Source organism: Amyelois transitella, chromosome 13 (genome assembly GCF_032362555.1).
Source record: "Amyelois transitella isolate CPQ chromosome 13, ilAmyTran1.1, whole genome shotgun sequence".
NCBI lineage: Eukaryota > Metazoa > Arthropoda > Insecta > Lepidoptera > Pyralidae > Amyelois > Amyelois transitella.
In genome coordinates this window covers 1,524,187-1,547,260 of record NC_083516.1, presented here as the reverse complement: position 1 = coordinate 1,547,260, position 23,074 = coordinate 1,524,187, and the positions used below count along the sequence as shown (strand labels likewise).

General features: G+C 37.2%; 1 protein-coding gene across 1 annotated transcript; it reads right to left on the bottom strand.

The window, feature by feature from the left end:
- Positions 1 to 3,524: 3,524 nt before the first annotated feature.
- Positions 3,525 to 22,701, bottom strand: LOC106143251 (CCR4-NOT transcription complex subunit 3). Its single transcript, XM_060947380.1, has 16 exons — positions 22,322 to 22,701; positions 21,708 to 21,940; positions 19,331 to 19,486; positions 17,934 to 18,113; positions 16,845 to 17,076; positions 15,896 to 15,996; positions 15,091 to 15,194; positions 13,519 to 13,646; positions 10,990 to 11,069; positions 10,541 to 10,659; positions 10,124 to 10,207; positions 7,608 to 7,728; positions 6,740 to 6,829; positions 5,501 to 5,626; positions 4,803 to 5,012; positions 3,525 to 4,451 (listed from the first exon to the last, which is right to left on the bottom strand). Exons 1-16 carry the CDS (start codon positions 22,344 to 22,346, stop codon positions 4,353 to 4,355), a joined length of 2,088 nt encoding a protein of 695 aa, XP_060803363.1. The 5' UTR covers positions 22,347 to 22,701; the 3' UTR covers positions 3,525 to 4,352.
- Positions 22,702 to 23,074: the final 373 nt, after the last annotated feature.

The following is a 23,074-nucleotide window of genomic DNA, read 5'->3' as shown; positions in this document are numbered from 1 at the left end:
TTTTGGGAGTTTCTATATGTAATTACATTTATTATTGTCACTTTATTTTGGGAGTTTCTATAATTACATTTACTAATGCCGTTTGTTGCCCGGCACTAATGAATGGGACCACTTCATTTCATCCCATGGATGTCGTGAAAGGCGACTAAGGGATAGGCTTATTATAAACTTGGGATTCTTATAGGCGATGGGCTAGCATCCTGTCACTATTTGAATCTCAATTCTAGAGTTAAGACAAACAGCTGTGCGTGGCATAGACTTTTGGCTCTGTCTACCCCGCAAGGGATATAGACGTCATTATATTTATGTATGTTATGTTCACCTGCAAACATTATGGAAATCAGATGAACGTCGCTCCTTAAATGGTCCCTCTCACTGTGAAACAACTCATTGACATAAGTGGATATTTTTATATTGTTTTATTTTTTGTATTATCGTGTTCACTAATTACTTTTAACCTTACTAAAATCACACCAATTTCCGGGTAGGGTAGGCAGAGACTAAATCTTTCCACTTGCCACGATCACTAGCGGGTTGGACAGGGAAATGCGACTTAATCAGGATGATGAATCCAATTTCAATTAATTAAGTGTGGAAAAGTCCAACATTTTAAACTATATATAAGCAAACGATGCTTCCTGTGAGAATCGAACCCACGCTCATTAGCCCAGACCTTTGGACCATGAAACATACAAAATTATCAAGATGAGACGGATGCAAGCAAAGTACATAAAATTACATATATCTCGATAAACCAATAATGAAAACGGAATTTAAACAAACAAAATGTTTAAATGCTTTCTTAGTGTTTATTCTACAAAGTAAACAGTCATTTGTTTATTAAAAAAAATAAATTAAAAAAAAAAGAACCGCGGCCGGCGACGGCCACCGACGCACTCGAACTAAGCGTAAGAAGAAATCACAACATTGTTTTAAATTTTTTTAATCATTATTTATTATTTCTATACAAATAGAACTGTACAGATAATTTTTTAAATTATTCACCACATTTCATCTGCTCTCACGGTACTTTTTACAAAAGTGAAAACTATCACGACGCACGGAATTAACGAGATCGCGCGCCGGTACCGGGCCCGACACGACACGACACGACGCGACACGACACGTCACGTCGTACACTCGCAACATGGAAAACTTATTTGGTGTTACATTGATCATTGTACAAGGCGTCATCTGGCAGTACGACTATTGGGTCCGCGCAATGTGATACACTCTTTCACATCAACACGACAATTTATCACAAAATAAATAAGTACGATTTATAACGACACCTAAATCACCGACTATAATACAAGCGTGGCAGTGACTTACCATACATGCGTTTTTGTTCCATTTAAATGCACTATACTCGGATTATCTATAACGAAACGACTGTTCTGGGTTACGGTTTCAGAATTTTCGCCAACCAAGCAAACGGTCCCTTCGATTTTGTCACGATTCAAAGTGCCAACCATTGCTTGAAAGCAAGCGAGATAGAACCTCACTTATTCTGCGCACAACGCCACAACATCAAAAACCTGTCACATAAATCCAAATATAACCATAGTAAAATGTACAAACAAAAGTGAAAGAGTGTATCCACATTGCCTTAAAAAGAAATGTCATCATACTGGTAAATCTTAACGCGGCCGGCGATCACTCGCTACACGTTGTCGTGAAACAAGGCGCACGCGCACGCGACAGTCGCGCGACAAAAGAGCGCGACGTGTAAAAGAGTCGCGCGACAAAGCCGCACGACGCCGCGCGACACGCGCGTATTCGAGCAACCATACAACAGTCAAAAACATTTGCGCAAAACGTGTCATAACCACAATATTTTAAAACTATTTTTACACGACCACCGCGGGTGGCATTTGTCCAATTATGACACATCGTGTAGCGAGAAAAAGGTCGGCCTTAACAATTATTATTTACTTCTTTTTTTTTTTCATCATCAACTTATTAAGATCGGTCGCTGTAAAGGGTTAAAACAATATTCGTTGCGCGCAGAACGTAGGAAGCGCGAAATGTACAACGCAAAATGGCAACGACTTACATGAAATGTAGGCATTCGCAAATGTCGCAATTCGCAAAAATCGCTTTAAAACTCTGTTCAATATGCTATTTCGTTTCAAATTGAGGTACAATTTTGTATAAATTTAATTTAGAGGCTTATTACATTGATTACACATGTTCAGTGCGTAATCTTAAAAATTAATAAAATTTTACATTAGACCGTTCATTTTAAATTTCTTGTCACACTGATAACTAGATTTTAACTGTCCATAATGCATTATTGTACATTTTGCGAACTGTCCGTTCTGCGTCAACCACAAACGAGGTCCGGGCCGCGCAATATTGACTTGTTCCTTACAAGGTATGATACTAAGACTAGCATACATCACTGATAGAATTTCGAGTTGGATAAGAGGTTTTTTTTAAGAAGTAGTTCGACAATAATCTCTTTTATTATTTGTTCTATGTTGATTTTAAACCTTTCGTCTATAAATACGGCGTTGGTGTGCTAAGTCTATGCATATCGCGTTTTAAAAATGCGCAAGCGTAGCGCGTTATACTTTTAGGAGATTCAGGTTAGTTTTAAGCTATATCACATGGTAGTCTTAAATAATAAATATGTACAGACGAGTAACATCTAATAAGTGTTTTAGTGAAGTTGGTTCGAGAGCTTGGTTTTGTACTCATTATAATTCAGCAACCGTATGTAGCGATAGCGTGTTACGCTTTGGGAACCGGAAGATAGTTCTATTTTTTTTAATTTACCCAGATTTATAAACCTTAAGTACCTATACCTATGTCGATATGTCTTGGAATAGGTTTTTTAAAGTCTCGAAAAATAAATTTCATATTAGCTCAGAATGCCAACCAAACGCTTGCAAATAGCCAACTTCTTCAAACGCCAACTTAGTTTTTAAAATAACTATTGGTTTAACAAAACAAATAGTTATTTTAATTTGTAACTTGGCATTTCCAGAACGTGACTATTTGCGAGCGTTTTGACATTTCGAGAAGATGGCATTCTGACTTGACGCATATTAAATTATACTAATTATAAGGAACTGAGCTAAAACAAGAGACGCGATACGCATAGACGCTTTTCAATTATAACTGCTCAAGATTTTCACTCACTTTATACTAAGTTATATTCAGCCGAAAATTTATCTTGTAAAACCAGTCGCCCAACGCGAAAATACGCATTCGTAGTCGTTCTAATCTTATACACAGGTCGGTCTTGGCTTGTGTTCACATGAAACATGTTTACAACATGCCCTTAACTTAGCTTATTTCTATAACAACAGAGGTATTTGCGGTGCCAACTTTCCGAACTTCAGAATTATACATTTATAAATGATAACAATATATTATTTTACGTTTGTCTTCAACCACAATTTTATTTATTTTTATTTTGTACAATCGAGGGTTAAGTCAGATAATGTATTAAGTTTTAACGAATATTACTGATAAATTATTTGTATTTAACACTTTGCGTTTCAGAAACATAGTTAATTTTATAATGGTTGAAATGAAATTTCTTGATCAATCAATCATATCGATCTAATATATGATATAGGGGAAAAAAAAACTAGTGTTCGCAATTTTTTGTATATAGCCACATATTCTGAAGTTCAGACGATTTGAACTCAAGACTTTTGAGTTCAAACCGTTATAAAGTAACGTTACCGCTGGAACATAACCTGGAATAATGCATATTTGAACGCGAGCCAAACGCGGCCCGAACATCATCGCGAAACATCATTTACTCGAAACCACGTCTTTCTGTAAGGAATTTTGTGATTTACCGAAAAAAAAAATTCAAATAAATTCGATGCGTAGGTACTTTAAAAATGATTAATCTATTGACAATTCTATAAAAACGATCGTAACACAATTTCGAGAAAAACGATCAACGATTTTTACAACACGTAGCGTTTCGGTGACGATTTAGACGAAATTAAATTGTTCAGCACTGTCTACCCCACTAGTGGAGAAAGACGTATCTCCGAATTTAAAATGTCGCTATCTTTACAGAGAGCATTTCTAAAAATCGGTTCAGTAGTTCAAGACGACACACAAATATTAAAAATATCAATTCGATTCTTTCGCGTAATTAAAAAACGGTATCACACATTCAAAATACAAATTTTTACATAAACATCGGATCGCTTTATCATTGAAAACAATTTAATTTCGTTCAAAATCGACTATATATAAATCATACATCAAACGAGCGGACCTATAAAAATATCACATTTGACCATTATATTCGTGTGTTGCGCGTGCGCAGCCCCGGGGCGGCCGGCGGTGGAGGAATACTGTCGTGCGACGGAATGATCTCAGTTCAAGTCCCGGTCCTCTAAGTACTTGTACTCGAACGTGAAGCCCTCTTTTTTGCGCTGGCCCCATTTCTCGTAGTCGAAGTAGATGTATGTGCCCTGGAACGTATTTTAAAAAAAAAACATATTTTAATGGGTATTAGAAGGAAAAATTGAAGTAATTTGATATATTATGTTCTGTAAAATTTTGAGGATTGGGTGCCTAAGGTTACCCTTAGTATTTTTAATTAGAGAACCCTTATACAAGGTGGTATTTACGTAGAAAGGAACTTAATCTGGTATGGAACCTTTCAACAGTTGCTTCTTCAGCATTTGAATCTCAATGGATATAGACGTGGTTATATGTATGTATAATTGTTCCGTTACCGATTACCGATGCAAACAATAGGAATCCCTCCCCATCACCCCCCTTATATATGACTTAGACTCTAGCAAAAACAAAATCAATACCTGCTCAAACTCCTCGTTGATGACCTTGGGCTCCTCGTGCCTCTGGAACCACATCATGTACTTGGTGTGGAACCTCCAACTCTGCTTCTTAAGCGCTTTGGCGGCGAGGTACTGTGCCTTCGTGCCCTCCATGTAGTAGAACACGAAGAACAGAGTCTCCGTGGACAGCCTTTGGAAGAATTCCACCGAGTCCGAGTGCGGGAGTAGCACCTGTAATGATGTCAAATGTATTGTTTATAGCGACACTTGTGTTTACTGTAAATGGGAATTACTAAGTGATCAAGTCGAGAAGTCAACCACCGTTCGATAGATGGCGCTTATTCTACACAAATTATCGAGACCGTGCCGTATAACCACACGGCACTCGGTACCAACAAAAAAGAGATCAGGACCACTGCATTTCTTTCCCATGGCTGTCGTAAAAGGCGACTAAGGGATGGGCTTATTGTTACTTGGGATTCTTCTTTTAGGCGGCAAGCTATCAACCTGTCACTATATGAATCTCGATTCTATCATTAAGATATACAGCCAAACATGACTTTTGGTCTTTTCGATACTGTTGACTCTGTCTACCGCGCAAGACGTGCTTATATGTAAGTATGAAGCGAAAGATTTGTGCCAAATGGAAAGATGTAGTCTCCGCTACTGAGAAAGAGGCGTGACTTATATATGTATGTAAATAAGGCATTAATGATTACCTGGTTGTAATATATGGGCGTCTGGCATATATTCCTCGGCAGGTAGACCCTGGTCCTCTCGGAGTCGGAGGGGTGCGGCATGTGGTAGTACGCCGCCTCCATCATCTGGAATTGTAACTGGTGCTCCTGAAACATTCCAAATATTCGAAACTGGAAAACTCCTTTACTGAGAAACAAAAAAGGGGGGGGGGGAATTAAGATGTACCTAATGAAAATAATGAAGAATCTTGATGGATATTTTCTGGTGAAATGGTGTATTTACAACGTTACAATTTTTGGAACCGGGAAATTCCTACTAAGAAACTAAAAAATGAGGGTGTAATGAAGAATCGGTTCTGATGAAAAAAATCATAGCAATAATAACATAGATATGAAATATATATGTTATTATTGCTATGATATGTGGTTAAGGTCGTATAAATACGTATTCATGACGAAATCGTGACAAACAAAATCCCATTTTTTTTATATCACCTAAGACAGCTTAATTTACAATTTCATATGAAACACAAATTAATAAGGGTGTGAGTTGCAGCAACACAAAAAAGTTCACAACTCAACTCATTTATTTCTATAGAGCAACACGCTGATTTTCAATCATGACCTAGGTGCTAGTTCAATCAATCTGCGCACGTAATAAAAACAACAAACATTAACAAAGACTCGTGACTTAAAGTTATTACACTAACGTTTTCATTCGGCCAGATTCGTCGGTCGGTCAGTGCCGTGTGGTTCCCGGCACCAATACAAAAAAGAATGGGACCACTTCATCTCTTTCCCATGGATGTCGTAAAAGGCGACTAAGGGATAGGCTTACATACTTGGGATTCTTTTTTAGGCGATGGGCTAGCAACCTGCCACTATTTGAATTTCAATTCTATATTAAAGCCAAATAGCTGAACGTGGCCTATCAGTCTTTACAAGACTGTTGGCTCTGTCTACCCCGCAAGGGATATAGATGTGATTATATGTATGTATGTATGTCGTCGGTCAGTCATAGGTACTATTCTACACCGTCGAACACCGATGTACCATATAAAAGTGGTAGTAGACCTATAAAAGTGGTAGTAGACCTATAAAAGTGGTAGTAGACCATATAAAAGTGGTAGTAGACCATATAAAAGTGGTAGTAGACCTATAAAAGTGGTAGTAGACCTATAAAAGTGGTAGTAGACCTATAAAAGTGGTAGTAGACCTATAAAAGTGGTAGTAGACCTATAAGAGAGTACACAACGCTACCTTGGTGAGCGGCGCGGGCCCGAGCGGCGCGACGCCCAGCAGCGGCGGGATGTGCGCCGCCGACAGCGCCGCCCGCCGCCCGCTGGGGGGCTGCGGGAGGACAAATAAACAAGTAATTATACACTCACACATATATATAGCTATATATATATATATATATATATATATATATATATATATATATATATATAGTTCGACGGCCTCTGTGGCGCAGCGGTAGAACGCTTGTCTGTGGCACCGGAGGTCCCGGGTTCGAATCCCGGCCAGGGCATGACGAGAAACGAACTTTTTCTGATTGGCTTAGGTCTTGGATGTTTATCTATATAATTATTTATTATAAAATATAGTATCGTTGAGTTAGTATCTCGTAACACAAATCTCTAACTTACTTCGAGGCTAACTCAATCTGTGTAATTTGTCCCGTATATATTTATATTTATTTATAATCACGTTTGATACGGACGTGACCTTGTATGCCGTGTGGTTCTCGGCACCAATACAAAAAAGAATAGGACCACTCCATCTGTTTCCCATGGATGTCGTAAAAGGCGACTAAGGGATAGGCTTACAAACTTGGGATTCTTTTTTAGGCGACAGGCTAGCAACCTGTCACTATTTGAATCTCAATTCTATCTTTAAGCCAAAAAGCTGAACGTGACCTATCACTCTTTTCAACACTGTTGTCTCTGTCTACCCCGCAAGGGATATAGACGTGATGATATGTATGTATGTTTTTGTAACAGGTAGAGTGATTCAAGAGGGAGGTTTTTATGTTTATTTTTTTTTCGAATTTAGCACCCGTGCGAAGCCGGGGCGGGCCGCTAGTTTATAATATAATATAATATAATACAAAGTGTAGTATAGCCACCTGCGCGTGGTGCTCCAGCCCCGCGCGGTGCACGGCCTCCTGCGCCATGCTCTTGAGCGAGGCGGTGCCGGCCGGCAGCTCGGGCCGCGCGCCCAGCATGCACGTCTCGCTCACTCGCCCACTGGAAATTACGATAACACTATAAATATTTATGTAGATATTTTACAAAAAAAAAACCTCTATTGTATATGTAGGTTTTACAAAAAAAAACCTCTATATCGAGTAAATAAGTGTTTATATTATATATAAAATAAAGTAAGGAATAAGACCACTCAATCTCTTTGTTATGTATGTCGTAAAAAGCGACTTATGTATTTCGTAAATGGACAGGCTTGTAAACATGAGATTTTTCTTTTAGCAGGCTAGGACTAGCAACCTATTTAGTTCTCAATTCTATCATTAATAACTTCCAAAACAGCTCAACGCGGCCCATCAAATCTTTTCAAGACAACTGGTTCTGCCTATACAGGTTGACTTTTAATTCAACTGCATAAATTTAACTGTTAAGTGTACTCATCTAAAGGATATTTAAAAACGTTAAAAGAAAAATATCGGTTCATATTTACGAAAGTACGAAAAAAAATAAAAGTATCAAAATCCACGATCCTAAATACGTCATATCACCCCGGCCGGCGGAAAAGCGACGCGTAAGATTCAGAGGTCAACGACACAATTCATTCAGCTGAGTGATCTCGACAACTCTTTACTTTACTAGATCTTGATACTAGAAAAATAATTTATTTTTCAGACATTTATTTACATGTTTAGTTTTAATTTCTTTTTGTAGTATTGGTCTTTAATAAAGCGTGTGACGTAGTTTTTGAGGGTTTTTTAAATGTGAAAATGATGACGTTTAATTTAAATAAAAATAGGCTCAAACGACTCAGAAGCATGGGTATAGTCTATGTTTAAAAAGATGCAGTTGTTTTAAATGTCACCCTGTATATATTATACCTATTATATAATTATATATACTACTCTGTCAAGAAAGTAGCAGGAAAAGATCAATAATACACAAACTGTTTGTTATTCATCCAAATTTATTTTATCACCTTCAAAATATGCTCCTTTAGAAACGATACACTTACGCCAACGAATAATCCAATCATCAAAACATTTTTTAAACGCTGTTTCCGGAATTGAGGTCAGTTCTCGCCGCGAATTCTCTTTTATGTCTTCTACCGATTGAAAACGGGTGACACGAAGTGGTAATTTGAGTTAAGGAAAAAGAAAAAAGTCGGCTGGAGCCATATCTGGTGAATATGGTGGTTGCTCGATGGTATTTGTTGAGTGTTTGGTTAAAAATTCGTTCACAATGATGGCCTTGTGCGAAGGTGCATTATCATGGTGCAAAATCCAAGAATTTTCTTTCCACAAATCTGGCCTTTTTCGTCGGATTTGCTCTCTTAAACGCCGCATAACACTCAAATAATATTCCTTATTTACCGTTTGACCTTCCGGCAAGAATTCCGAGTGCACAACACCGCGATAGTCAAAGAAAACAGTCAACATGACTTTGACTTTTGAACGACTTTGGCGTGGTTTTTTCGGTTTCGGTTCAGTTGGAAGGCGCCACTCCGAAGCTTGTTGACTAGTTTGCATGTCAAACTCGTAAACCCACGTCTCGTCACCAGTAACAATGCGTTTCATGAATGTTGGGTCGGAATTGACTCGTTCTAGCATGTCCTCAGCGACTCTCATGCGATTGAGTTTTTGAAAAAAATTCAGGTCTTTTGGGACTAGCCGAGCGGCAACATGTTTCATACCCAAATTATTAGTTAAAATGGTACGGATCGACTCGTGAGATACAGAAAGTTCGGTGGCTATCTCTCTCAAAGTTGAATGAGGATTTTCAGTCACTATTTCCTTCACTTTTGCGATGTTAACTTCAGTTGCAGACGTTGATGGCCTACCAGAGCGAGGCAAATCTTCCATCACATCTCGACCGCTTTTGAACGCTTTGTACCACTCATAAGCACGAGTTTTTGATAAAGTCGATTCACCGTAAGCCTTCTGTAACATTTTCAGTGACTCCGAACACGATATTCCATTGGCAATGCAAAATTTAAGACACACTCTTTGTTCGATGTTTTTATCTATTATGAAATTAGCAATACACACTAGATATGATATAACTAAAAATAGCACTGTATTTAATGTAAACAACAGATGCAATGCAACTCAAACTCCGCGCCAAAATGGAAAACAGTTGTGCCAATCTAACAACAACAAAAAAAACAAAAATTTGAATTTGGAACCATAAATAAATAATCCATTCCCGATACTTTTCTGACTGAATGTATTATATCGCTAGATCTAGAGATTTAAAACATTGTATCTAAGTTCCTTGTGGTCTAGGAGGTCACTAAGAGTGAATTCCCCGCTATTTCCGCGGGAACGAACATTAATTGATTAATAAACCGCCGGCTCGCCGCTGCTCTCGCTCGCCGAGTGAGGGGCACACAGCTAGCGGGGTAGACAGAGCCGCCGGGGGGCAGGCAGACAGAGACACCTACTTGTTGTGCGCGTGCGAGAGGAGCGGGTTGGAGGGCCCGTTCACCGCCGGCTCGCCGCTGCTCTCGCTCGCCGAGTGAGGGTTACACAGCTAGCGGGGTAGACAGAGCCGCCGGGGGGCAGGCAGACAGAGACACCTACTTGTTGTGCGCGTGCGAGAGGAGCGGGTTGGAGGGCCCGTTCACCGCCGGCTCGCCGCTGCTCTCGCTCGCCGAGTGAGGGTTACACAGCTAGCGGGGTAGACAGAGCCGCCGGGGGGCAGGCAGACAGAGACACCTACTTGTTGTGCGCGTGCGAGAGGAGCGGGTTGGAGGGCCCGTTCACCGCCGGCTCGCCGCTGCTCTCGCTCGCCGAGTGAGGGGCACACAGCTAGCGGGGTAGACAGAGCCGCCGGGGGGCAGGCAGACAGAGACACCTACTTGTTGTGCGCGTGCGAGAGGAGCGGGTTGGAGGGCCCGTTCACCGCCGGCTCGCCGCTGCTCTCGCTCGCCGAGTGAGGGTTACACAGCACGAGAGGAACTGACGAACTTTTTGACGTCTGAAAAAAGATTAGTACCTATTAATAGATTTATTCTCAAAATCGGATACAAGGTATCACACATTGACGTCACATCACTTAAATCTAATTATATCCAAAGTGCATGTGTGGAAAAAGCGGCGAAAACAGCTTTATAATGGAATTGAGATTTAAATAGTGACAAGTTCCTAGTACCTATCCCGAGTTTATTAGCCTATCCCTTAGTCGCATTTAACGACATCCATGGGACAGAGATGGAGTGGTCCTATTCTTTAACGCCGGGAACCACACGTCACTACTATATTAGACTAGGATATTTATAAACATTTAGGTTTATGTATAATCACTTACAGGTGGCACTTGCGTGGAGGGTGGTATGTGTGTATTCGTATGCGCGGGCGCAATCGACACGGGACCATTCTCCACTACTTCTGTAACAAAAAAAAACAGTTCAAATGAGTATCTATCTCTCTCTACCTTTACATTGTTTTAAGCCTCGGATTCAGAAAAGTAAACATGTTTAAAAAATGGTAAATGATTTAACTGAATTTAAAATTAATTTTGAAAACTTTTCAACTAGCTGGTAATTTTGAAAGTTGATAAGAGTTAGTAACACAAGTTCCAAAATATGTAATGTGTGTGTAATTTGGCACGTATTTATTTATTCTACTTTACCGGAAAATTATGTCTTATATGGCATCACACAAACAAAATTTCAAAAAAAAAATTTTAAAGCAAAGATGCAGGTAAATATTTTTTTTCATAAATACGGCCGCGAGAAAATATGATAGAAAAAAAAAATATTTTCCTATTTTTTAATGATATTTAAAGATTATCAGATTATCACTATGCGATAAAGAATACACACACACATAACGCACATCACAACGTATAGTTATTCATAACAGTTATCAGCTGATCGTGCGCATGACTCATCGTAGTACTACGGTCGTTGACCCGGCCAGTGCATCACCGTTTGTAAACATTTGTAAGAAAAACATAAATCATATTTCGTACGGTACGTTTTTTTAAATTAAATTTATTTATTTGTAGAATTGGTTATCTCTGTCGTTATTAGAACGCTAAAGTAACGACTAGCCTGATTTATTATATAGAGCCTTCTACTGCGCTACTTACTTGCCTCAAATCTTTTATAATAATCTTATAAACGAATATTGTTTTTTTTTTCTGAAACTATTTATTTAGGTGTAATAAAAAATAGGTACTTAAATTATAGTTATGTAATGTTTTGAAATTCAAACATTATTTTACAGCTATTTTATGCGTACAATTAGTGTGAAATCAATTTTAACGTGTAATGACGTCGTGTTGTGCGCACGTCGTCGCATGCGCAGATTTCCTTACATTGCACGAAACGTTCCGATTTTAAATATGATTCGTTTTTTATGGATACGGTCCAATTTGGTTTAAAAAAAGTCCAACTAATGACGAGCCAGGTCGTATAGCTTTTGTTTATCAATTAAATAACACTGACGCTTGTATTTTTGCCTTAGTGAATAAATATGCATTGATATTGACACTGCATCAGTACAAAAAAAAATTCAAAAATAAATCTCTGGTAGAGATTACTTTTAATTCGTTTTAAAAATGAACAACAATGAACTGAAAGAAATCACATTTGAGACTACATGCATTACAATACCAAAGCTCGATTTAAATTACAATATTAAAAAAAAAAGAACGTACTTATTATTTAAACACACGCAAAGATAATTACCTATTAGTACATACACAAAACACGCACACACGCGACCTTCACGCGTTCTTACATAAAATTTGAACTTGGAACACATTAAAATCACATTTCAAACGCATGCATAAGTATTACCATCGTCCATTATTTTCCAAATTTAAAACGGCGCATTGTTTATTTTATTTATTTATTTTTTCAGGCACAAGCCGCGCTGGCTTCAGCCTGGCGACTGCCGTGGTGATTGGCGCATTTCCAAATCTACGTACGCGGTTTGGCATGACGCCATATTTGCTTATGCGTCGTAATGAATTACCCATTCATCCAGCGAACTTGTTTATTTTGTAAACAACGCGTAAACAGGTCGTTTTGGAAGACATTTTTTCTCATTTAGTTAACGTAAAGTTATTTGTCATTATTGAACTATACATTACTAGCCAATTAGAAGGGTTATCGGGTCTGATAACCTTTAGGAATATATTCACTACGAAGAACGTAACGCTTCCGGTATCTTTAAACCTGTACATTTTTCCATACTATAAAATTTTAGATAAACTTGTTTCAGACCTTTGAGCCGATTTGAAAATTTAAATGGACTAAAATGATAATTACTAATTAGTTACTCTAACTAGTTAATAGTACGTTGATCTGGAAAGATTTTGTTACTTTGTATAGTACGAGTATCTATTCGAGACTAGTTAGTTGGATTAGGTACTCAGTATCAACAGTTTATATTGACTACAGGGCATTTGAAAAACCTAGGATAAGTGGAGGTTGCGGGGAAAATTTGTTAGTTAGTAACATATTTTTTATTTTACTCATCCAGTCATTTTTAGCGTAAACAACTAGATGAGTAAGATAAAATAATTCTTTGCCAAGATTTAAAGCAGGATACTTCAATCAAGCAAAATAAAAATCGTTCAAACTCGTATCCGCCATTTTAAAAGTTTACCTCTCTTAATGGATCTTATTGTATTGCAATAAAACTCACAATTAATGTTACACACTGTTCATTATGAATTAGAGTTCAATTTTGTGCTTTACTTTAATACTTTACGATCACTTTTCGAACGAGCGCACGTATTTATTTTGTTTCGGACACTTTTTCAGTGGGATTATTTAGATATAACGTCAACATCAAGATAACCTGATAGACAAGACGTTAATACCTGTTGTTCTCATATGTAACGGGTGGTGAAGGTTGTGATGCGGCGGACTGGCCGCCGGCTGCTTGCTGGGCGTGGAGGAGCCCGACAGCGCCGACAGCGGAGTCGCGGGCAGGACTGGGACGCTTATACTGTTGACGATAACAATGGTCAATTTTAATATTTTTTTTAAATGAAATAACATTACTTGTTACATTATAGCACTAACAGAAAATATATTTCTAATAAAAAGTTTGTAGTGTGAGAGTGACAAATATTTTTTAAACATATAACAAGATTGTTTTCATTTATTTACGTCTAAAGATATGGACTATCTTTACGTACCTAACCTAACCTAAAAACCTGACCAACCCACTCTTAGATTATTCCGAGAAGCATGCAACAGGAACTAACGCCTGTATGATGGATTAAAACGGACCAATAGAAGGTTATTTATTTGATTATTTGAAACTTTATTGCACAAAATAAAATGTACAAAAGGCGGACTTAATGCCGTTTGGCATTCTCTACCAGTTAGTTAATTCATAACGAGTGAAATAACCATTAGAATCGTAACTGGCTCTTTGAGAGGTTCGTACCGTATGTCATTCTTTCTCATCCAAACGTATTCCCAATTATTACACATACACTGCAAATCCCTTACGCGGTATAATTTCACAAACCTCAAAGACCAAATTAACCTACACAATTCTCCAATTATCAACTAGAACTTCAACTTGCCTACCCAATGCAAAACTACTATGTACGAGTCTGACCAAGGCAAGATAAATATTCAACAAAAATACAATCAGAACACTTACAAACATACATAAAATCACGCGTTTTCCCCGGAGACTACATATTTCCACTTGCCAAGATCTATTGAAAATCACGAAAATTTGAAAGCAATTGGGAGTGACCAAGTTATGTGAACTAACGTTATTACCTAGAAAAGTACACCTGCTAAATGTTAAATACCAAATAAAGCACATTTTTTGTAACATATCGCTCACCGACCATACCTACTTTCTACACCTTATAGAGCATAGATATCGCATTAAGCATTTTTTTGGCAACATTTCCTTAATTTTCTATCAAGAAAATAATCATCAATCTGGCGTTACTTCGCGTACTAGCGTACATTACCTACAAATCTTACAGAACATATATTTTTCTAATTTTCTATCAAAATAGTTTTAATTCTGGCAATAAATAATAAAAAAAAATAGGGTAAAATTGGGGACTGACCTATTTGTTGTGACCGCCGCGCTATTGAGCAAGGAACTAACGTTGATGGCGTTAAATTAACTACAAAACTCACTGACAAAACTTACAGAGCATATATTTCCCTAATTTTCTATCAAGCAAATAATGCTTCTGGCAACAAAAAATAAAAAAGATGGGGTAAAATTGGGGATTGACCTATTTGTGGTGACCGCCGCGCTATTGAGCAAGGAACTAACGTTATTGGTGCTAAACTTCCTACAAAACTCACCGACCAAACTTACAGAGCACATATTTCCCTAATTTTCTATCAAGCAAATAATAATTCTGGCAACAAATAATAAAAAAAATGGGGTAAAATTGGGGACTGACCTATTTGTGGTGACCGCCGCGCTATTGAGCAAGGAACTAACGTTATTGGTGCTATTGCCCACGAGGCTGGAAGTCACCGCGCGGAGGGGCAGCGGTTTAACCGGCTGCAAATGTAACACACAGCTATTGGCGCATCTGTACCTATTTTTTATTCTATGTGGACCAACATTTCGTAGCAAATGTTATGAAAAATAAGTGATATACTAAATTTAGTCACAAAAAATCATAAGTTTATTTACGAATTAATCGATTTCAGTGAACATTTCGATACATATTTCGTAATTAACTTGCAAATTTAATTATTTGACAATCATGTTGCAAAATATTGGTCCACAATGGGTTATTTAGACTCGCACCAATTATAAGTCCGGACCAAAATTTACATAAAACATAAAGCACAGTTGCGATCAAAGATAGTTGATATAACTTTTTCTAAAGAACGGATATAAACTTCATTTTCTCTAGATTTTTTTGTATCCTTGATCGACTCTATGACTTTTTATATACTATTCAGGGACTTCTAATATGACAGATACCCTTTATAATTATTGTCTGTTCTGTGCTATAGATGACTCCACGGGGGTATAGAAATCCTTAACATAAGATTTCTTAAAGTATTAAGGGAGATCTCTTAAGCCGTGATATTGAAACGCATTTTAAGCATTTACTTACTAACATACGAGGGTGTTTTTATTTCAAAACACATTTTAATTTTCAATATGATTCATTTGTCCTGTTTAAAATGCGTTTAAATGTGTTGCCTATTTAGCAATGATACGAATAATATAATGCGGAATTAACCCACCTTCGCTATTGTGATTTCCTCTTTTTTCTTTTTTTCTATCTCCGTTGAATCCGTCGAATGATTGTGGACTTCTAACGTTGGTGACGTAATTGGACTTGTACCTGGTATAAGAAAAAAACAATGGTTTCACTCGGGCAATTACAGGGAAAATGTTTTGTACAAAGGGAAATTTCCTCCTTAAATAATCTACAATCGTACCATTGTAGACGTTTGACGCATTAATAGTTGTTCGTAACCAGTACGTTTCTTCCTGTCAAAAATATAAATCAATTTTTTTTATTAATTATTTTGGGACATTTCCAACATCACATACATACATACCAATACGCCTGTCTCTCACTGGGATAAGCAGAAATTATGGATTTGCACTTGCTACGATCCTTACTGACCTCTCCCGCTTCATCCACACACATTATTTTTTAAATGCATATTAGAATAAATAACATCACTTAGTTAAGTTTATTACAGCTTCTTTTGCACTGACGCTTTGGAAGCGGCACAAAACTTAGCTTAAAATCTCTCTCTGCTGTCGATGGTCAAATCGGTAAAGTGCCCGGTCAAAACGAGGTTGCGCATTAGGGCACCGGTTCGAATCCCACCGCGACTATATCCGAATTTATATACATCAGTTTGATAACTAACCGATGCTTTTACGGTGACGGAAAACATCGTGTAGAAACCTGCACATTCAGGCAATGGATATGTAATCATATGATTCAATATGTTTAAGTTAAATGTTGGAAATGTCCCATCACAATAATGAATAAAAAAAAAATTTTTAAACCTGCACATTCAGGCAATTGGATGTGTAATCATATGATCCAATACGTTTAAGTTAAATGTTCGAAATGTCCGATAAAAAAAATGACCGTAAGCATATTTGTATAGTTCCGATGCGGTTCCCAGAAACTACTAAGGCAATAGAGACCGCAGAGAAGCTGAGAGCCACCTGAGAGCATGCTGTGGGGCGAGGCGGGCGAGGCGGGCGAGGCGGGCGAGCGCGGCGAGGCGGGCGAGGCGTTGCTGTTGCTGTCGGTGGTGGCGGACGACGGCAGCCCCACGCCGCTCAGGTCGATCTCGTCCAGGCCGCGGATGTCGTCGTATATGTACTCGTTCTCCTCGAAGCCCGGCTCCAGGCTAGAGTCTATGTAATATTCTACGTCGTCTTTTATTCTCTTTATCTGTAATTGGAAAGTTTTCAAAATTAATTAAACTGTACTTCGAGAGAAAGATGAAATGTATAACTACTCTCTATTTTTTATATAATCTATACATCCATATGATCGCGTCTATAACCGGACACGGACATGTTCAGCTGTTAGGCTTAATGATAGAATTGAGATTCAAATAGTGACAGGTTGCTAGCTGAAGAAGAAGAAGAATCCAAAGTTTATAAAACTATCCCTTAGCCGTATTTTACGACAACCATGGAAAAGAAATGCGGGTGGTCCTATTCTTTTTCATATTGATGCCGGGACCCACGCAGCACCATACATTTGATATCAAAAAGGGAAATAGAATATATTTATAAATTATAATTTCTGATCATGTTCCCAGTACACTCTTGTCTGCTATGCTTTGGACCAACTATATAAATGTCATGTTAAATCGCGTACCATAACGTTCGCAAAATTTCGGGAAAAGGGAAAATCTTAGGGTCATTTAAAAATATAATGTAATTGACATACTGGAAAATTTTGGGAAATGTCAATCAATAACAACAATTTATAGTATTTCTAATATCGTCCTAATATTCATTTAAGATGTGTCTGAAGGTAGTCGCCTTTGATCCCCAACATTGTTCAGGACCCTACAGATTCAGTTGTCTGAATGACATTCAGATGATCCCATTCAGTGAATGTGCAAAGTTCTGCACGTTATTTTCCCTGCAGAGTAGGTTCCTCAGCAAACATTGCCGAGGTCAAATGGCTTCATGTAAAAACATGACTCAATTCATGATTAAAAGTGCTCCCGAGGGTGTAACAGCAGGAAGAAAAAAAGACTATCTTATAATTCTTCATATTACCTTCGTACTAACCTGTTCAACTTCAACGGACATATTATCTAGCATCCGTAGCAGCGTTTCGAGCTTTTTTATATGAAACCTGTGCTTCTCAAGCTTCACTTTAAGCTCCTCCATGCGGTCCTGCTTTTCCTTGTCAAGCCGTTTCTTCTTACCAACTAACAGTGACTCTACTTCAGACTCAAATTGATCAACCTGCAATGTAATATGGATATTTTATTGAGTGATTTTGTATATTGATTACTCTAAACTATGGAGGATACGACCGGGACAAATGGCAAGAATAATGATGATTCTTTCTTTATCTATTCAATACTTAACAATACTCAAGTACAGAAGATTGTGCCAATATGGGTTGGTTACCTGGCAAAGGTTGAGGTTGTGGAGGTCTGACGGAAGTCGCTTCGTGTAAAAACCTGACACACGCAATACACACCAATGGTCATAGGAGCACCTAGGGCCCGCTTCCTAGGTGTGAGGACCCATCTGGGTCTAACACCAGAATTATGATGACAAGATTTTATCTATATATACATTACATCATGCCTCTTCCCCGGAATTGTTAGGACACTACATATTTCAACTTGCCACAATCCTTCATACTCTTGTCGATTCATCCACATTCATTAAACTCGTTTTTTTCTTTTTCTTTGAACGCTCAGGAAATACGTGGCACAGCTATCTACCGCACTTTTAACATAACTTTTCACCAGGAAGTCTATCTATACTAATATTATAAAGCTGAAGAGTTTGTTTTGTTTGTTTGTTTGTTTGTTTGTTTAAACGCGCTAATCTCAGAAACTACTGAACCGATTTGAATAATTCTTTCACTGTTAGATAGTCTATTTATCGAGGAAGTCTATAGGCTACATTTTATCCCGGATTTCCTACGGGAAACGTCAACAATGCAGGTGAAAGTTGAATGAGTCGGCCATCTGCGAGCTTTCCACGCGAACGCTGCGCAAACCAACAAAGATATAGTAAAACAATGTACTAAAGATGTGAAGTACTAATTTTTTGCCACAAAAAAGTCCGCGAGAGCATATATCTATCTCTTAAGGTTTACTTACAATAACCACTTTTATGTTCATTTTTAAAGATTATTTTTTTATTATAAACATAAGTTATTTTGAAACCAATTTTCTTTAATTCAGTATTAATCCTTATCCAAATAAATATGTTTATTACTTTCGGCTTTTCATGTAGACTAAAATTGCCATTTACAGTATATAAATCAGACGAATAGGTTTTGAGATATAGTCGTTATAAGCAATTTGCAGCGAAACATTTAATACGGCGAACCAACGTTCTTTCTAATACGCGTGACCGCCTGAAAAATAAATATGATGCCCAAAATAACTATTCCACGCGGACGAAGTCGCGGGATCAGCTATGTTTTAATAAACACTTGCCTGTAAATTAAGTGCGTCGATGGACGAGACTAGCCACGAGGACATTTCCTCCCGCTCCTTCTGCGCGGGGTCGAGCTTCTGCGCGGCCCCGAGCCCCTCTTTGGAGTAAGCCTTCGTTTTGGTCTCCCGTTCCACCACTTTAAACCTCTCCATTTGCTGAAAATTAATTTATAAACCGTTTTTATTTATCAGGGGCTGGGTCTTTATGCTTTTCTCATATTTGGGTATAAAGAAGCTTGTATAAAATTAATCAATTACTTTATGGGTCTTAAGGAATATTGCATATTTGTCCATAAAGAGACCAATAAAGAATGACAACCCTATTCAAAGCCAAATCACTTTTTGTATCTTGTAAACTGACAACATATGATACTCTCATCAAAGCACATTCTTTACTGTATTCTCAGTAGCCTTCAAAGCTTTGGCTCATGCTGCTCACAAGTCCACAGATTCAAATCCTACTATGCCCATGGACCAATGTCTCTTTTCTGAATTATACATGTCAGTTTGCCAACTAATGCTTTTATGAAGGTAAACATCAAGAAGAAACCTGCACTTTGCTGTTGCCAAATGGGTTAGGTACCCTGCAAAGGTTCTGGAGGTCAGACTGAAGTCGCTTCTTGTAAAACGTGACTCATCCACATCAGAATTGTGATTGGAGGCCGGGGACCTTTCGAGAAGTGAGGATGCAACCGGTGCTCTCTCTCAACTCTCAACAGCTGATAATGCATTTGGTAATATTCAATGATTATAGAAGAATGAATTAAATATTTTGAGTGTGTAATGATAAATTTACCTGTCTTCTGATAGCTGGCAACATTTTGCACTCCGAAAAGATTGTCACAATGTTTTTTCTACTCTCTTAAATAGTTGAAATTAACTATGACAGATTGTAAATTACTCCTGTGGCGTTATGTTATTTACTTGTGATTATTACAATAAATGTATAAAGTCAACTTTAATCCTATCAGTTAACCAAATAGGTGATGTCCAGTAAAATTAATTTCAGAAATTGCTAAACTAAATGAAGTAAAAATACTAAAGAATGTGAAAATCTTACTGGGTAGTTTGATATTTGACACATAGGTAGGTAAGTTTTTTAATAAAAATAATAGGATGTCTATCTTGAAATTTGCAGGTTTCTCCTGAATACAATAAGGTTTCAAGTCATATACATATAAGAAAGAATATCATAGTACACCTATCTTACTTATACATTACACATTTGTAAGATATAATTGTAGCAACATTATTTGTTTTTTTTTTGTTTTTATTACATTTATGAAGCCGTTCTCTTAAATACAAAAAAAAAACTAGCTCATGCCTTGTAATCAGTTATCCTAAATCCCACAGAAACATTCCTTATTTTTCTCCGAGGATAAACTTCATTAGTCAATGTGATTTTCAGTATTTACTCCCCCTATGTATAGTTTATTATCAAAGTTACTCCTTATTTGTAGTTGGATGGATAAAGATTTATGTAACAATCATATTCCTCTCAGCTATTCATACACATTTATGAGTATGCTAGTACCCAACCCGATTACAATTTTGTTTATACAGAATTCAAATTATCTGGTTTACTTGACACCATTTAGAAAGCATACTGATGTGATGATTTACAACCAGAAATATCATATATTGGAAATTTAAATGAACTCAATATAACTCAATACGATTCCAATGTTTGATTTATTTTAAATGCTTCTGATGTACTTCTTTCACATACATTTCTCCATACAAATAGTACACCTCTTTGGTCAATTAGCAATTTTAGTAGGTAGGTAGGTAAAGTAAATATATGTTTTTAATCAAAAATTTATAAAATATTGTGATTTCCCAAAAATAATTAAACACAAGAGAAATATGGTGGTTCAGTATTCATTTTAAATCATTCCCACACTAAATAAAACATAATTAACATTGCATATCATATTTGTTTAAAAAAAAGACTATCAATTAAGATCTAGTTTTATAACCATAAATATTTTAGGTTATGTCCCTATGGGAATTTTGGGATACATCATCTTACATGTTATAACAGGTGGAAACATACCTAATAATGTGCCAAATTACAACAGAATTTGCTCAGTAAGTTTTTCATGAAAAACAAAATATATTCACAAACTTTTGTATTTATAATAGTCTAACAATAAGTAGGACCCAAAGGTCAAATTAAAGAAAATTATTCACCACAAAACTAACAAATTAAGCCCTGCACAGCAAATATTTGTCAATATCAGTATCACAAAGGAACCTCAACTAAATTTAATATTTTCAATGTACCCACACAGTGCATGAATATTGAGATTTGAATGTACGAGTTTTTAGAAAAATGCCTTCAATGTTGGCATAATTATAATGATCAATAACTCACCGTTTCTATTAGTTTCCTATATTCTAAAAGTGTGCTCTTATCCTTAATTTCTGCCGAGGCGATCCACGACTTGATCTGATCCCGTAACCTCTGCAGCTTTTTAATCTCCTTCTTGAGGTCCGCCTCATACTTCTCCTTCTGATTACTATTTGTTGCATTGTGAACCTTTTGCCAAATGTCCTCAAAAGTCTCCACCCCCTCCGTTACTTTTTTTAAACACCTGTCTATTTCACCTGCAACAAATTGGAACCTGTTATTCAAACTTTACAGTAACAACATTGACTTTTATCGGTATTATGAGTGGAAATGCCGATAAAAGCGATGGGTCATCATTGGGTCGGTGTAATACTTATTACTTTAGTGCAAAACCAGTGAGAAATCTCAGTCATAATATATTGAAGTGCATACCAACTTTCCAACCAATTCCTATTGGAACTAGCGGGAGAAAAGTAACTTGTTTTCCTAAATTTATATAGGGTATGCGACAATATGCTTGTCATTAGCACCTCGCATAAGGCCGAGATGTTGTCAACACGACAATAACCGTGGTCTAGAACACGCATCTACTACGGTTGGGGTCAATCAATCTATAACCTGATAACATGACAAGTTACCTTGTAATTTCCGTGTCGCAGCCATAGCTATTTACACATAAGGACGCACGTTCCGTACATATCCTAAACATACAAACTATTTACAATAAAATGCACAAAAATTATTGATAAACAGAGAAACTACAAATCTGAAGCTTTGTTCGATTCCAAGATGGCTACCGTACACCGCTCGAACTGAATAATAGTGACTGAACGCATCCAGGCTGACTGCCACCAAAAAATTCAGCCTCGCGCCTGGAATGGTAATTAGCACAACGCTTTCATAAATAATTATTAATTATATGTTGTCACAAATAACAACAAACTTCAAATTTTCCACAAAATGATTTTAGGTATGTCGCGTAGACCATCAAGAGCGCAGGCGCAAAAAAATAATAGATGTGATCATAGACAAAATGTCAAATGTTCAGGAGAAAAACAACTTCAATTTATTAAAGGTATGTATGTGAAATTACTTTGTATGCTGATAAATCAGTTTTTTAGCCAGATGTCGTGGTCAAGAAAACTTTTGTTTTAATGTTATTTGTTTTAAAGGTTATATTATCGTTGTCTCTTTCTGTTGTTCTAATATTGAATGAGACAGGAAACGCCGCCATCGTTACAATAAGCAAGTATTTTTTATCTGTCTCTCAAAAAAAATATTTTGACAACGACAAAGTTGTCTATGTATGAATAATTTCAACTTTGTGTCAAAAGATGGCGCTCTGAATAATTGCTTACTTTGTGATTCATTATTTTAGTTTTTCTATTCAA

Coding starts and splice junctions, on each gene's coding strand:
- LOC106143251 (XM_060947380.1), bottom strand. CDS start 22,346: ATGGCTGCGACACGGAAATTACAAG. Junction 10,660..10,989: donor CCTCCACGCAAGTGCCACCT/GTAAGTGATTAT, acceptor ATCTTTTTTCAG/ACGTCAAAAAGTTCGTCAGT. Junction 7,729..10,123: donor CTCTCGCACGCGCACAACAA/GTAGGTGTCTCT, acceptor CGTAATTTCCAG/TGGGCGAGTGAGCGAGACGT.